The sequence below is a fragment of the Oryzias latipes genome, chromosome 14 (assembly GCF_053564925.1).
Source record: "Oryzias latipes strain Hd-rR chromosome 14, Olatipes_Hd-rR_3.1".
Classification (NCBI taxonomy): Eukaryota; Metazoa; Chordata; class Actinopteri; order Beloniformes; family Adrianichthyidae; genus Oryzias; species Oryzias latipes.
In genome coordinates this window covers 15,985,136-15,998,443 of record NC_136250.1, presented here as the reverse complement: position 1 = coordinate 15,998,443, position 13,308 = coordinate 15,985,136, and the positions used below count along the sequence as shown (strand labels likewise).

General features: G+C 39.9%; 2 protein-coding genes across 8 annotated transcripts in view; one reads left to right on the top strand and one right to left on the bottom strand.

Moving 5' to 3' along the window:
- Nucleotides 1-1,019, bottom strand: part of klhl13 (kelch-like family member 13) — a 31,318-nt gene extending 30,299 nt beyond the window's left edge. Inside the window, exon 1 of one of the 4 annotated variants that reach the window (XM_004076340.4) lies at nt 621-1,019. Coding sequence is in view for 2 of the 4 variants with exons in the window: in XM_078930657.1 (XP_078786783.1) it covers nt 14 (1 nt within the window). In the remaining 2 variants the exon portion in view is untranslated. Of the gene's footprint in view, nt 1-13; nt 36-620 lie in introns of those variants that run through there. The other 3 variants (XM_020708907.3, XM_078930657.1, XM_078930656.1) reach the window with 3 other exon arrangements.
- Nucleotides 1,020-2,596: 1,577 nt separating this feature from the next.
- Nucleotides 2,597-13,293, top strand: wdr44 (WD repeat domain 44). Of its 4 annotated transcripts, none has more exons than XM_023962911.2 (21): nt 2,597-3,075; nt 3,181-3,326; nt 4,087-4,120; nt 5,337-5,420; nt 5,631-6,234; nt 6,793-6,941; nt 7,025-7,120; nt 8,354-8,490; nt 8,575-8,658; nt 8,754-8,860; nt 10,044-10,195; nt 10,267-10,405; nt 10,490-10,554; nt 10,649-10,765; nt 10,844-10,966; nt 11,038-11,229; nt 11,330-11,431; nt 11,507-11,622; nt 12,082-12,209; nt 12,312-12,446; nt 12,534-13,293. In XM_023962911.2, exons 2-21 carry the CDS (start codon nt 3,250-3,252, stop codon nt 12,620-12,622), a joined length of 2,730 nt encoding a protein of 909 aa, XP_023818679.1. In that variant the 5' UTR covers nt 2,597-3,075; nt 3,181-3,249; the 3' UTR covers nt 12,623-13,293. The 4 variants fall into 4 exon arrangements, with proteins under 4 accessions (XP_023818679.1, XP_023818678.1, XP_023818680.1 ...); XM_078930654.1 differs by having other exon boundaries at nt 2,761-3,075; nt 5,340-5,420; XM_023962910.2 differs by having other exon boundaries at nt 2,603-3,326.
- Nucleotides 13,294-13,308: the final 15 nt, after the last annotated feature.

Genomic DNA, 13,308 nt, shown 5'->3' with positions numbered 1-13,308 from the left:
TTACAACACGCACTGTCCACCCCACGCTGACTGAAGCCACGCTGGATCCTTCTGCTTGGTGTGTGCTGCAGTTTAGTGTCGGGACAAACTTGTATCTCTGTCTGTGTGAGTTAGGCTGAGAGTTCGGTGCTAGGTGGTGACGTGAGGGCGGGCGGTTAGGGAACACAAGGTGGTTTCGTGTCTGGATAAAGCTACTGTGGTATCGCAGCGTTGGCACTCCTAGCTAAATGAAGCTCGTTTTCTGTCCATGTTGACTCCACGCTGTTCACAACATTCTCCTCTTGCACCAGGGTCGAGCTAACTAGCTAAGCTAAACCTACTGCTAACACATTGGCTGGATTACATTTGTCATTTCGTTACATTTCTAAACTCCTGCGGTCAGCTGGTGTAACCCGCTGGTTATGCTAACTTCTAAAGAGGCATCCAAGCGAGTAAAATCAAACGAACACGAGTTGGTTGGTTTAGTTATTAGTAGATAGTTGTCTGGTTGGTTATGAACCAACACATGCATTTTGACTAGTTGCCATTCTTTTGTTAACATTTTAGCTTCCTTGGCTACAAACGTCATTCTATATATCACGCTATGCTAAAATAAAACTTTTTAATAAGAGACTTCTTACCTTTTACGACGTACTAACGTTAAAAAAGCGTCCTCCTTCTTCTTCCCAACCCCTTAAATCCACTTAGAGTAGAGAAACAGCCTTTCCTGCTACTCCATATCCAATGGGGTCGCTCCTTACTGGCAGAACGGGAGCATCCGAACTTCTGATTGGTTGTAGAGTATGGCAATCTTTAGCCATTGGCTCAAAACTTCCGTTACTAAATAAAGTGGTTTTAAGAGGAGACCTGTTCCCGGGGAGCATTGAGGCTGAACACCCTGTACTCTGAAATCACCTGAGATTGCCTGTATTCTCCAACAAGTGACTGCTTTTTAAAAAATGTAGATCCTAAAGCCAAATACATATCATGAAGATTTAATCGTAAATGCAAAGAGTCAACTGTTTTGTTTGTAAATAATCGGTTGGATGTGTTGCTGGTCAACAGGATTCAGAAAAAAAACCGTTCTGGTTTAACTAGCTCAGTATTAGCAACACAACACAGATATTTTCCACTATAGAGTGTAATATATTAATAGTAGATCACATTACATAACACCTGACCTTTCAGAAGACAGGGACATTTACAGCCAGGGTCTTAAATCATATAGAAATGTAAACATGCCTGACAAATGTGGAAGATGATATTTGTTAAGTGTTTTCTTTCTTTGTAGTCTTTTGTTTTTTGCTCTTAACTTATCATATTTAATGCTCTGATAGAAAAAAAAGAAAGAAAGAAAATCATAGTATTGTAGAAGTTTCATGAGACTTGTGTTGATGGTATAAAATTCACATTTTTGAGAAATGTCCACTCTGCTTCTTCAAAATAAAAGTTTGAGAAAAAAAAAACATTTTTTATCCCTGTATCATTTGTCTGTGTCTAAAGGTGTGTGTTCAACTCTAATTTAAAAAACTATACAATGTTATTGGCTTATGTATTAAAATTGAGGACCTAAGGGTGTGTATAAAACATTTGATGACAATTTTATTTTATTGCTTTGAAAAATAGTAATCCAAAAGAGATGACATGCATTTCTACATCCCAGATAATCTGAAATCAAGAGACATTTTTGCTGTAATTTTCAGTCTAATGTATATGCAGAAAGATAACATTTCAAGATGTTGAGAAAGCCTGTTTTGCACAAGAATATTCCCAATTTAAAATTGAAATCTCCCGAAGGTTTTTTATGCTTAAACATTGATGTGATTAAAATTTGTTGTTGACTTCAAGGTTTTTGAACAATAGGACTGGACAACAAACAAGTGTCCTGCAAGATAAACATCCAATCAAAGAAAACCCTAGGGAAAAATCTTTATTTTATTCTGAGATAAAAAAAATAAAATGATAAACCTTTTTAAGTCTTTTAAATTAGGTGACATAGTTTAATAGATAAGGTCAACAATACAATCATCCTCCGCAAGAGTATCTATCTATCTATCTATCTATCTATCTATCTATCTATCTATCTATCTATCTATCTATCTATCTATCTATCTATCTATCTATCTATCTATCTATCTATCTATCTATCTATCTATCTATCTATCTATCTATCTATCTATCTATCTATCTGTCTGTCTGTCTGTCTATCTATCTGTCTGTCTATCTGTCTGTCTATCTGTCTGTCTGTCTGTCTGTCTATCTGTCTGTCTGTCTGTCTGTCTGTCTGTCTGTCTGTCTGTCTAGTAGTTCACTAGACCTGTGAACTACTCAAAAAAGCATATTGAAGCTCAAATGAAAGTAAGTATATTATTGTGGTTGTAATTCTTAAGAAACAGATACAATAATAAAGTTGTGTCTCAATTTGGTTTCCAGTGGTTCGATGAACAAACATGCACACAAACAAACACAATAAATCAATAAATAATCAATCAACCAACCAATCAATCAATCAATCAATCAATCAATCAATCAATCAATCAATCAATCAATCAATCAATCAATCAATCAATAGTCGTTTTGGTAAAAAGTAATAAGTTAATTCCCCCCCCAAATGTTCACATGAAGACACACGTAAATAAGTTGGCAAATTAATTTGAAAGGAAAAGTTTTATTTTTAGATGCCATTACATTGTATAGATAGAAAGCTTATTGTGGAAACTATTTACAGTAAATAGGGTGTGTCGAAACTATATTTTACGTGGGAAAACAACGTTTCCCTCCGAACCAGCAGAGGACAGTCATTCTTAAATCAGTTGTTTTTTACGATCGCCAGTACAACTCAGCTGTACAGCCCCGCCTTTACGCCTAAATGTTAACATATCAGTGATCACATCAAGATGTTTGTCTTTCTAATGAGTAAATCGTTTCCGACGCAGTTCCGTTAGCTCAACAGCTGCCGTTGTTGTCAAAACGGACCGTTTAGCTTTAGCCTTCATGGCAGAAGAGATTCTGCTGTAGACCCATTTAAAAGAGGTGACAGTTCGTTAGCTTTAGCTGTGAGTAACGGCTGGAACGTTATGCCGTGACGTTTGACGAGTAAGTTTGAAGTCGCCTGGGCTTTGTCCCTGGAGTTCCATAGTTAATATTGACGTACATTTATGGCAAGACAAACACACCCGGATAAGACTTGAAAACCCACAGGTTGGGGATTTACGGAGCCCTCTGGCTGATTTGTTGGACCCTTAGCTTGGAAGCTAATTTGGCGTTAGCATGGCGTCAGATACAAGCGACACCGAGGAGTTTTTTGATGCTCCTGAAGACGTAACTTTTACACCATCTCCAAAAGAGTAAGAGCATACCTTATTGTTCCCTACAACACTTTGTATCTCAATTATTTACTAAATGACAGGCGGTGCTATGCTCACAAACCTCCAGTCAAGCAGCAGCTTCCCGGATATTTGAAAAACTGGATTCGAGTACAGAAAAGGTTTCATTCAGACCTGCTTCTTAATTTAAACTTAAATTTTGATCTGTTTAGTATTTTTGTTTACTAAATGTTTGTAGACGTAACGAAGAAGCCTGACACTTTAGTCACATGATCACATTCTTGGACTGTTATGGTGATCTGGGAGCTGGTTCTTGTACAAACAGTAAACACCACAGCATTTTCCTGAAAAAACTGTTTCCTTCGCTAAAGTGAACATGTTAAATGACTTGGATCAAGGAGATCTAGAAAATTCCAGAGTTGAAAGCCAAATCAATTCGTCAGAAAGGCAAAGAGATTTGTAATCATTGTGAAATGTTTGTGAAAAGACGAAAAGAAATTGAATAAATAGTTTGAAAAGTAGCTTTTGGCTCACATCGTTGGTAATTCATGATCTGACATGGTGGTGGTACTCAGAACGGACGCAGGTTTCCTAAACAGAATGTAAATGTCACTGCAAGAAAATGTCCTGCAGAATTTTGTTGCACAACTCCACACCTTTGTTAGTATTATTTATTAACACTAAGTTCATAAAGATTCCAAGTTCAAATCAATGACGCCTTATCAATTCTCTGAACTTCACTGAATTCGTGGTTTTACCTTTGTCTCTTGTTTCTATTTAGGTCGCCTGCGAAGTTGGCCTATCCTACAGCCCAGGTATATTTGTTTAAAGCTTTAATGTTGAATCCAGGCTAATGCTATCGTGAATGTTGCAACTGCTGCTTGAAATTGCATTGATGGTCACCAACATGTAAAAAAGCCCAAATATTTTACTTTATGAAGGTGTGCCCGAATGCAAGTCTAGACAGTGCTTTTAGTTGTTGTCAATTAAAGAGATTAAACTTTTACTGTACTGTTTACTGTACTGCTTGTTGTATTTTTTGAGATTTATATATGGTATGTTTTAATTTATTTTATATTTAAATTTTCCTGCAGAATCAGAGCAAAGGTGATGGATACATTTTTAGGCATGGTTTCAGTATCGGAATCTTTTAAAAAAAATAAAGTACTGTAATACTAGTAAGCATAGGTTAAAGCTAGGTAACACATCCAGTTAGGGTTATTAAACCAATCCCCAGCATTTCAAACGGAGAGAGTGCAGCTGTTGGACAGAATAGATAAAAGTAACTTATTTATCAACGCTTTAATGCTTATGTGTTAGTTGTGTTTTGTTGCAATTGAGTAAAAATAATAAACTGACAATTTGAGATTTTATATCACTTACCATCAATAACTAATAAAAGGTGAAAGCTTTTGTAAATTGTATTTAAAAACAAAATACAAATTAAAACCATTTGTTTTGAAGTAAATGTAACCATGGCCAAGAAATCTGTCCTCTTTGTATCCCTAACTCGATCTATTTTTTATCTTATTGTTTTTCAGCTTTTTATTCCTTTATCCTATGAGTTCTATGTTCTGTTGACTCCTATAAATGCAAGAATCTTGAAACCACTTACAGTTTAATGTTGTCTACCTTTTTTTGTAATCATCAGTTTTAGATTCTTAGTTAGTCATGAACTTGTTACTAAATGACTCAAGTTTCAATTTTTTCAGTTAGTTAGTTGCTTATCTTTTCTTGTGACCTAAATGTTCATAGTTCTGAACCAATAATGAAAAACAAAAATCAATAGTTTAGTGTTGCATTACTTATCTTTCTGTAAATTCAGATTTGTTTTCCTTATGAAAGGATAAAATCCTTCCCTTTTAGACCCCTGCAGTACTTTAGGTTGATATTTTCATGAGTATCGAGGTTAGCTTCACATAAAATGTGGCCAATAACTGGGTGATCTGGATTATGCATTAAGTGGCAGATCAAAATCTTCAATCGTAATCTGTTGTTTCTCCTTTTGTCTTTTTTCGTTGAATTCTTCAGCAGATCTCACAAGGTGCAGGTAATGCTGCGGCGCAGGATGTTGCATGTGCCGCATCTGAAACTCAGCAAGATGATTCCTTGCAGGTTTGTTTTCTTTCCATCTCTTATCATGCATGTATTTAAAACGTATCTGTATTTTCAAGTGGATTATAGGTTTGCGCTGGTTCCCATTTAAGATTAGCTACTACTAGCACATAAAAACCCGGTTTTGTTCATTGCGATGCTTTTATTTAATGTTTTGTCAAATATTTGACCATTTTTGTTGTAGAATAAACTTGTTTCTCTTTCTCACAGATCATCGACAGCATCATTGAGGAGAGTCAGAAAGGAGATGTTGGAGAGGTAGTTCAGCTCTTAGATCATCTCCACGTTGATTTGAGAGCAGAGGCGGAGCCAAGGCAACAGCAGAACTCTGAAGGAGTGGAGCAGGAAACACCGGCTTCTGCACCAGAACTCGCCAGTAGGCCAGAGGAACCGGAGAAAGGCGCAGCAGCAAATGGAGAACACTCTTCCCCTGCTCCTGAAGCCGTGGATGCTCTGGGACCATCGGATGGATCTCAGGAGCAAGTTCAGCCTCCAGACATCACCAGAACTATTGGACAGAGTCAGCCTGATGGGGCTGGTGTGCCTGCTGAAGGTGTGCGGGACTGCAGACCTGCAGACATCTTAGACCAGGTTCCTATGACGGACAGACCAGCACAGTCCGACTCGCCAGGGCCGATGAAGCCTCCACGGCAGTTCACAGTAGAACCAGATATTGTGGCCAGCACTAAGAAGCCTCCTCCCTCACGGCCGCCCCCTCCCGGCGTGGTCCCTCCACGGAGGCCGCCTCCTCCGGCCTGGCCGAGCTTACCGTCCAAAAAGTCACAGGAAAGCTTAAGGCCCAGTGGGTTAGAAGGTAGGCTACAGGACCAAAACAAGCATTCTTGTATAAAGTTTTTGTGGTGAATTAAACCTATTGGATTAAATCACATTCATGGATGCTTTTATTTCAGTTAAGTAAACGTTTTTAGCGCAGAAGCTGTTTCATGCTCTAAAGTTTTGCTCCGAATTTTCCTACACAAGTCTGTTCTTGTCAGAATGACTGACATCATTCACCATGTGACTTCTGTTGCACAATAACAATTATTAAAAACTGACATCTGTGAAATTTGGTTTCAAGGGAAGACTATAAACCATGGGCTGAGTTTTCACCTCTAACACTTGGAGCTCAAAACAAAGCAGAAAAAAACGTCAAGAACATTGTTATACTGAAAAAACTCTAGTATTCAACATGCATCCCGGGATAAAAATATTCTTTTCAATGTGTTTACAAATCAAGACAATTTGCAGCCTTTTTTGTTTTCTTAACTAAGCTTCAGCTGCTGTGGGGCCACTTTTCCCTTCAACTGTCAGATGTTTGTGAAGCAGATTGGAAAAGATGTCAGCATTCTTTTTTTTTTTTTTCTCTCTCCAGTTTTTGCAGTGGGTTCAGGCAGTTCTGGCTCTCTGGAGCCGTCTGGCCTGGTGTCTCCTTGCAGCACAGGAAAGAGTTTAAGTAAAGAGCTGCAGCATTCCTTGGATTTGGCGAGCGCCACCAGTGGGGACAAAGTGGTGACGGCGCAGGTTAGTAACATGGACATTATTTTAGTCAGAAAGTGGTTCACTGTTTTTAATTTCATTTTTTTTTTTGCCTCTTGTTTTTGAAGGAAAATGAAGATGAGCAGGCATCATCGCAGGGTGGAGGACAGACCCCTGGCCCCCAGCGTCCACGCTCCAACTCTGGAAGAGAACTGACAGATGAAGTGAGAGCCCCTCTATTGGTTTTAGTTTCCCCTACATTCTTTGTTTGGAATGGTTTTCTATCATGTCTGAACACCTGCATGTTCTCAATATAATTGAACAGTAACATTTCTACTAGAGCTGTGACGGTTTCGAATTTTTGATCACCGCGGTTATGAACCACCAGGGGGCGCAGTTAACCGCAGCCCCCCCCCCCCCCTAAAAAAATAAAAAACATAAAATCCCCTGGCGGCCGCATCGGAAACAAATACAATTACAACGTACTATTCTTTATTAAAAAATAACAGTAACAACTAACAACTACATATCTAACTTGTGAACTAACTATAGGTGTTGTAGATTGACTGTGTCAGCGCGGAGCGTCTTGTGTAGGAATAGGAGTAAGGTGCGCACACGTGTGTTGGGGGGGGTGTGGATTCTTCTGCAGCGGACCGCTCTGGAGCTGCACGCAAGTTTTACCTGTGCTTTTTGGTACAGACGTCTTCTCAGAATATTATGTATTGCCCAGTAATAAGCAGACTGCAGACACTGTCACCTTTCCGGTAGCTGTGAAGCCCGACAAACATGAAGAACGCGGGGCAGGAGGCTCCGCCTTTGTTTATACAGACACGTAACGTTACGCTGCAAAAAATAGTTCCCAAACAAAACATGTAGTGATTTTCATGGAAATCTAACAGCTCGCGTTCATGTTTGGTGTTACGGAGTGAAGGAGAACAGTAATACCCCCACACACACACACACACACACAAAATCCTCCGGTGGGCGGCCGTGGCGCGCACTTAAGAACGCACGCAGCGTGTAATGGAAATGAATACAATGGAAATGGAAATTAATAATTAGAAAGCAGTTTCCTCGCGAGATGGAAACTTCTGTTGTAGAATGAGGATGTGTGCTTCTGAAAGCGCGCGCCTGTTTGTGTAACTGTAAAGGGAGCCGCGTGTCACGTGCAGCGCAGAGGCAGACGGTGAGAGCGCGCACCTACGACAGAGAGTGACGGGCGCGGTTGGAGAAAAGGAGACAACAGTCTGAAAGAAAGAAGGAAAATCTGAACACAGGACTAGCAGAAAAAGGAAATTATCAGCAAAGATGAATGTGTTTAATGTGTTTATTAAAGTTCCAATCACGCACCATTTGCAAAACATAAAAACAAAAGTGCGTAAAAAAAAGTGCGGTGATGACCTCATCACCGCGGTGATGCGGTTATCGTCAGAGCCCTAATTTCTACCCTTCTGTAGGAAATCTTAGCAAGTGTGATGATCAAGAATTTAGACACGGGGGAGGAGATCCCGCTCATTCAGGCAGAAGAGAAACTTCCTGCAGGGATCAACCCCCTCACTCTGCACATCATGAGAAGGACCAAAGAGTACATCACGTAAGCAGATGTGCATTTCTGTTTATTTAATTGGGGAATTGTGCTTAAAGTGATTTATTCTCTTACTTTCTTTTTTCCTCTCAGGAATGATGCAGCTCAGTCAGATGATGACGATAAGTCACAGACTCAGCTGACCGAAGCCGATGGAGGAAAGCTGAAACAGAGAACGTAATATTTAACAATTCATTGTTTTTTTTCTGGTTTTCTACCTTAAGATGATGCAGCGTGGAAAATAAAGCTTTTTGATTTTGATCTCCAACCAGAACTCAGTTGAAAAAATTCTTTGGGAAATCTGTGAAGAGGGCCAAGCATCTCGCTGAAGAGTATGGAGAGAAGGCTGTCAACAAAGTGAAGAGCGTGCGGGATGAAGGTACAGAAAAACATGGCAGCTTAAACATCTTCAGGTCAATTTCTTAGGGATTTACCTGGAAACAGCTAATTGACTTGATTTCATGGTTTAATTTCAAAAGAAAGTCTATGTTGGAAATGAGAAATTGTTGATGTAATCTCCCCCCCTGATAAAAGAAAAAACATCACTTTTTATTCTTAATGGTGTGAAAAATGTCAGTTTTCAAAAGGAATACCACTAAGAAAAAAGTAAAAGAGAATTACAAATGACCAGAGACAGTGGGGCAAAAAAGTATTTAGTCAGCCACCAATTGTGCAAGTTCTCCCACTTAAAAAGATGACAGAGGTCTGTAGTTTTCATCATAGGTAAACCTCAACTATGAGAGAACAAACAAATCCAGAAAATCACATTGTCTCATTTTAAAGAATTTATTTGTAACCCATAGTGGAAAATAGTTATTTGGTCAATAACAAGCAAGATTTCTGGCTTTCACAGACCTGTAACTTCTTCTGTAAGAGGATCATCTGTCCTCCACCTGTTACCTGTAGTAATGGCACCTGTTGGAACTGGTTGTCTATATAAAGGACACCTGTCCACAACCTCAAACTCAACCCCACAGAAAATCTTCGGAGGGAGTTGAAAGTCCATGTTGCCCTGCAGCAGCCCCAAAACATCGCTGCTCTAGAGGAGATCTGCATGAAGGAATGGGCCAAAATACCAGCAACAGTTATATACCCTTTGCCAACAAAGGGTATATAACAAAGTATTGAGTTGAACTTTTGTTGACCAAATACTTATTTTCCACCATAATTTACAAATAAATTCTTTAAAAATCAGATAATGTGATTTTTATGTTTTTTTCCCCCCATTTTGTCTCTAATAGTTGAGGTTTACCTGTGATGAAAATTACAGGCCTCTGTCATCTTTTTAAATGAGAGAACCTGCACAATCCAAGATAGAATTACAGCTGTTTGAAGGAAAAAAGAGAAAATGAAAGCAATGACGATGTACCATGCAACTTTATCTAGGAAACATGTTTAAGTCAGAACAAAAGAGAACTGAAAAGAATAAAGTCAGGAGTGAACTAAACTTGGGCATCTTAATGTGTTCCTCTGTTGATTGCATAAAAAAGTGACATAAAATCAGGTTTGCTCATTTCTTTTTGCAAAATGTCTGTTGTCATAATTTTCGGGTCTTTCCTCAGTGTTCCACACAGATCAGGATGACCAGTCGTCCAGTGATGACGAGGGTATGCCTTACACGCGGCCCGCCAAGTTCAAGGCAGCCCATGGCTTCAAGGGCCCTTTTGACTTTGATCACATCAAAGTTGTGCAGGACTTAAGCGGAGAGCACACGGTAGGATCCCCTGAGCGGTTCACTCACCGGGTCGTCCAGAATTGACACATTTTTAAATATCTTCTCCTCAGGGGGCTGTTTGGACCATGAAGTTCTCTCACTGTGGGCGACTGTTAGCAAGTGCGGGCCAAGATAACATCGTCCGCATCTGGGTCCTGAAAACTGCATTTGACTATTTCAACAACATGAGAATAAAGTACAACACTGAAGGTGGGATAACTACCAGATTCAATTGACCAATTCTTGGTAATAAGACCATTGAATGCGGCACTAAGAGTTCTGCTCGTTTTTCAGGTCGAGTTTCTCCTTCCCCCTCTCAGGAAAGTTTATGTTCATCTAAGTCTGACACTGATCCAGGGGTGAGTTGAAGACCACCTCCTTTTTGTGTTCATCAGTTTTCAAAAATGTCAGCTAATCCTGTTTTACTCACCAACTACTCTCTCCGTCTTTCAGGCAAGTTGTTTTCCCGAGGACCCAGATAGTGAAGACAGAAATGCTCCTTTTCGACAAATACCTTTCTGCAAATACAAAGGCCACACGGCTGATCTGCTGGACCTCTCCTGGTCCAAGGTGGTCTTCTTTCCTTCAAATCTCAGGAAGGAGAAAGCAATTTCTCGTCTCACTTTTCATATTTTTGTGCTTCTGCAGAACTTTTTCCTGCTGTCCTCCTCCATGGATAAAACAGTCAGGTTATGGCACATATCCAGGAGGGAGTGCCTGTGCTGCTTCCAGCACATTGATTTTGTCACAGCCATCGCTTTCCACCCCAGGGTGAGTTGAATCGTTTTAAATCTGCTCATATTTGTACAAATCTTTTATTAAAATGTTTTTTTTTTTCCTAGGATGACAGATACTTTTTAAGTGGCTCCCTGGATGGAAAACTTCGCCTTTGGAACATTCCGGACAAAAAAGTTGCATTGTGGAATGAAGTAGACGGGCAGACTCGACTCATCACGGCTGCTAACTTCTGTCAAAATGGGAAATACGCCGTCATTGGCACCTATGATGGCCGATGCATCTTCTATGACACAGAGGTATCCTGTCTGTAAATACTGCTTTCGTATTTCTGAACTGCACATGAAAGCATCACAAAACATTTCTAATATGGAATACCATTTCTTCATCATTTATCAGCGTCTAAAATACCATACTCAAATCCATGTGAGATCCACCAGAGGCAGGAACAGAGTCGGACGCAAAATAACAGGAATTGAACCTTTGCCAGGAGAAAACAAGGTAACACCGTCCTTCCACAAGAACTTTATTTAACAGTGAGGGCTGTTGTATTTCAGATATACTGTACTCCTTTAGATTTTGGTGACTTCGAACGATTCCCGCATTCGCCTGTATGACCTGAGGGATTTGTCTTTGTCCATGAAGTACAAGGGTTGCGTCAACAGCAGCAGCCAAATTAAGGCCAGCTTCAGGTGAGTGGAGCGTTTATCACTTGAAGCACGTGTCAAAGTCAAGTTCTGTGGGCCAGATCATTTTATAGAGTCTTTAATGACCCTGCGAAATGTGGCGCTGATAACATTCATTACAAGTCCCATGATGCAGCACTTCCGCTGTCCGCCGAAATGTAGCACTGGTAACGTATCAGCTACGGATCCCCTAAACAAACTAAACTGGGCATCCCTGCCCTTAGACCCTCCTTCCCGTAAGGAAAAATTCCTAAAAAAAAAAAAAAAAGAAACCTCAGGGGTGTCCACATGAAGGAGGGATCCTCCCCCAGGACAGACAGGCCATGTACCAGAACCTTCAGCGTGTTTGGGATTTTGGTGCCCTGAGTGATCAGAGTTTGAGACCCCTGACCCCAAGTTATAAAACATTTGCAGAAAAGTTTTTATTGTTTTTGTCTTTATTTCTGTTATTCTTTGTCCTCACAGCCATGACTACTCCTTCATCGTCAGCGGCTCAGAGGATAAATATGTGTACGTCTGGAGCACCTACCACGACCTGAGCAAATTCACATCTGTACGGCGGGACCGCAATGACTTCTGGGAAGGGATTAAAGGTTACTATGTTTTGTGCATTCATGGTCTAATGACCTTTAACCTTTTATTATTGTCTGCATCTGAGCCGGTAATAAAGCAGGATCTTTTTTTTTTTCTTACAGCACACAATGCAGTGGTCACTTCTGCCATATTTGCCCCCCATCCAAACCTCATAGTTCCACAGGAAGCTGGAGCAGAGAAGCCAGAAGCAGACAGCAAGAGCCTGGACTCCACAGACTCTGAAACCATACCGTCAGGTTAGCCAGCGTGGTTTACTTCAAAGCTGGACGATGTTGCTTTTTTTGTTGTTGCTTTTGGAAGTCAGTTTGTTTGTTTTCTTGCAGGAGCACTAAAGACGGATCACACGGAGGTTCTTCTGTCTGCTGATTTCACTGGAGCCATCAAGGTTTTCATCAATGTGAAGAAGTACTGAGCACTTGGGAGGTCTGATCTCCTCAGATGACGTCCTGTTGAATTGAGAGTACTTTGTCGGGAGTCTTCTATGATCATCCATTTATCTAACGGTTATTGTTCAAAGGAAATGGATGGGAGAAACAGACTCATTTATATAGCTAGAGGTGGGACGCCTCGTTTCTGTTTCTATTTTTTATCTTTCATACCAGGTGACTGTGAATAATTTTGCTTTTAGATATCCAGAGATGCCATGTAAGCAGTTCTATTCACATAAGTGAACATTTATGCAGTGGCGGGAAGGCCTGCTGCATTTTGGGCACCTTACTTGTTTCTTTGGCTTTCACATTTCAGCAAAACAGTTTCAAAGAATCAAAATCCCCCCCAAATATTTTAAAAACATTTCATTTAAAGCTGTTTAAAACTGACATGAAATCTCTAAAGTATTTTGCCTTCAAATTCTATTTTTTTTAACTGCTTCTGAGGCTTTCCTTTAAAATATTTCATCAGATGTGGATGCAGTTAATTATTATCGGGGCTGTTTTTTTTTCTTTTTCTTCCAGAAATACTACTGGCTCTTAAAGTACTTCACATGACTTTCTCCTAAAGCACATTTCATGACATTTACTGATTTTTGTAAGCACAAAAATATGTTCTAGTACTTTGCTCAATTAAAAAAAACATCCACAAAAACTAGACTGTCGCTTT

What these genes read in the sequence shown, in the direction of transcription:
- wdr44 (XM_023962911.2), top strand. Translation starts at nt 3,250, where the DNA reads ATGGCGTCAGATACAAGCGACACCGAGGAGTTTTTTGATGCTCCTGAA. An exon ending in GGAAAGCTGAAACAGAGAAC is followed by an intron (nt 8,659 to 8,753) that starts GTAATATTTAAC and finishes ATCTCCAACCAG; the next exon opens with AACTCAGTTGAAAAAATTCT. An exon ending in CAAATTAAGGCCAGCTTCAG is followed by an intron (nt 11,623 to 12,081) that starts GTGAGTGGAGCG and finishes TTGTCCTCACAG; the next exon opens with CCATGACTACTCCTTCATCG.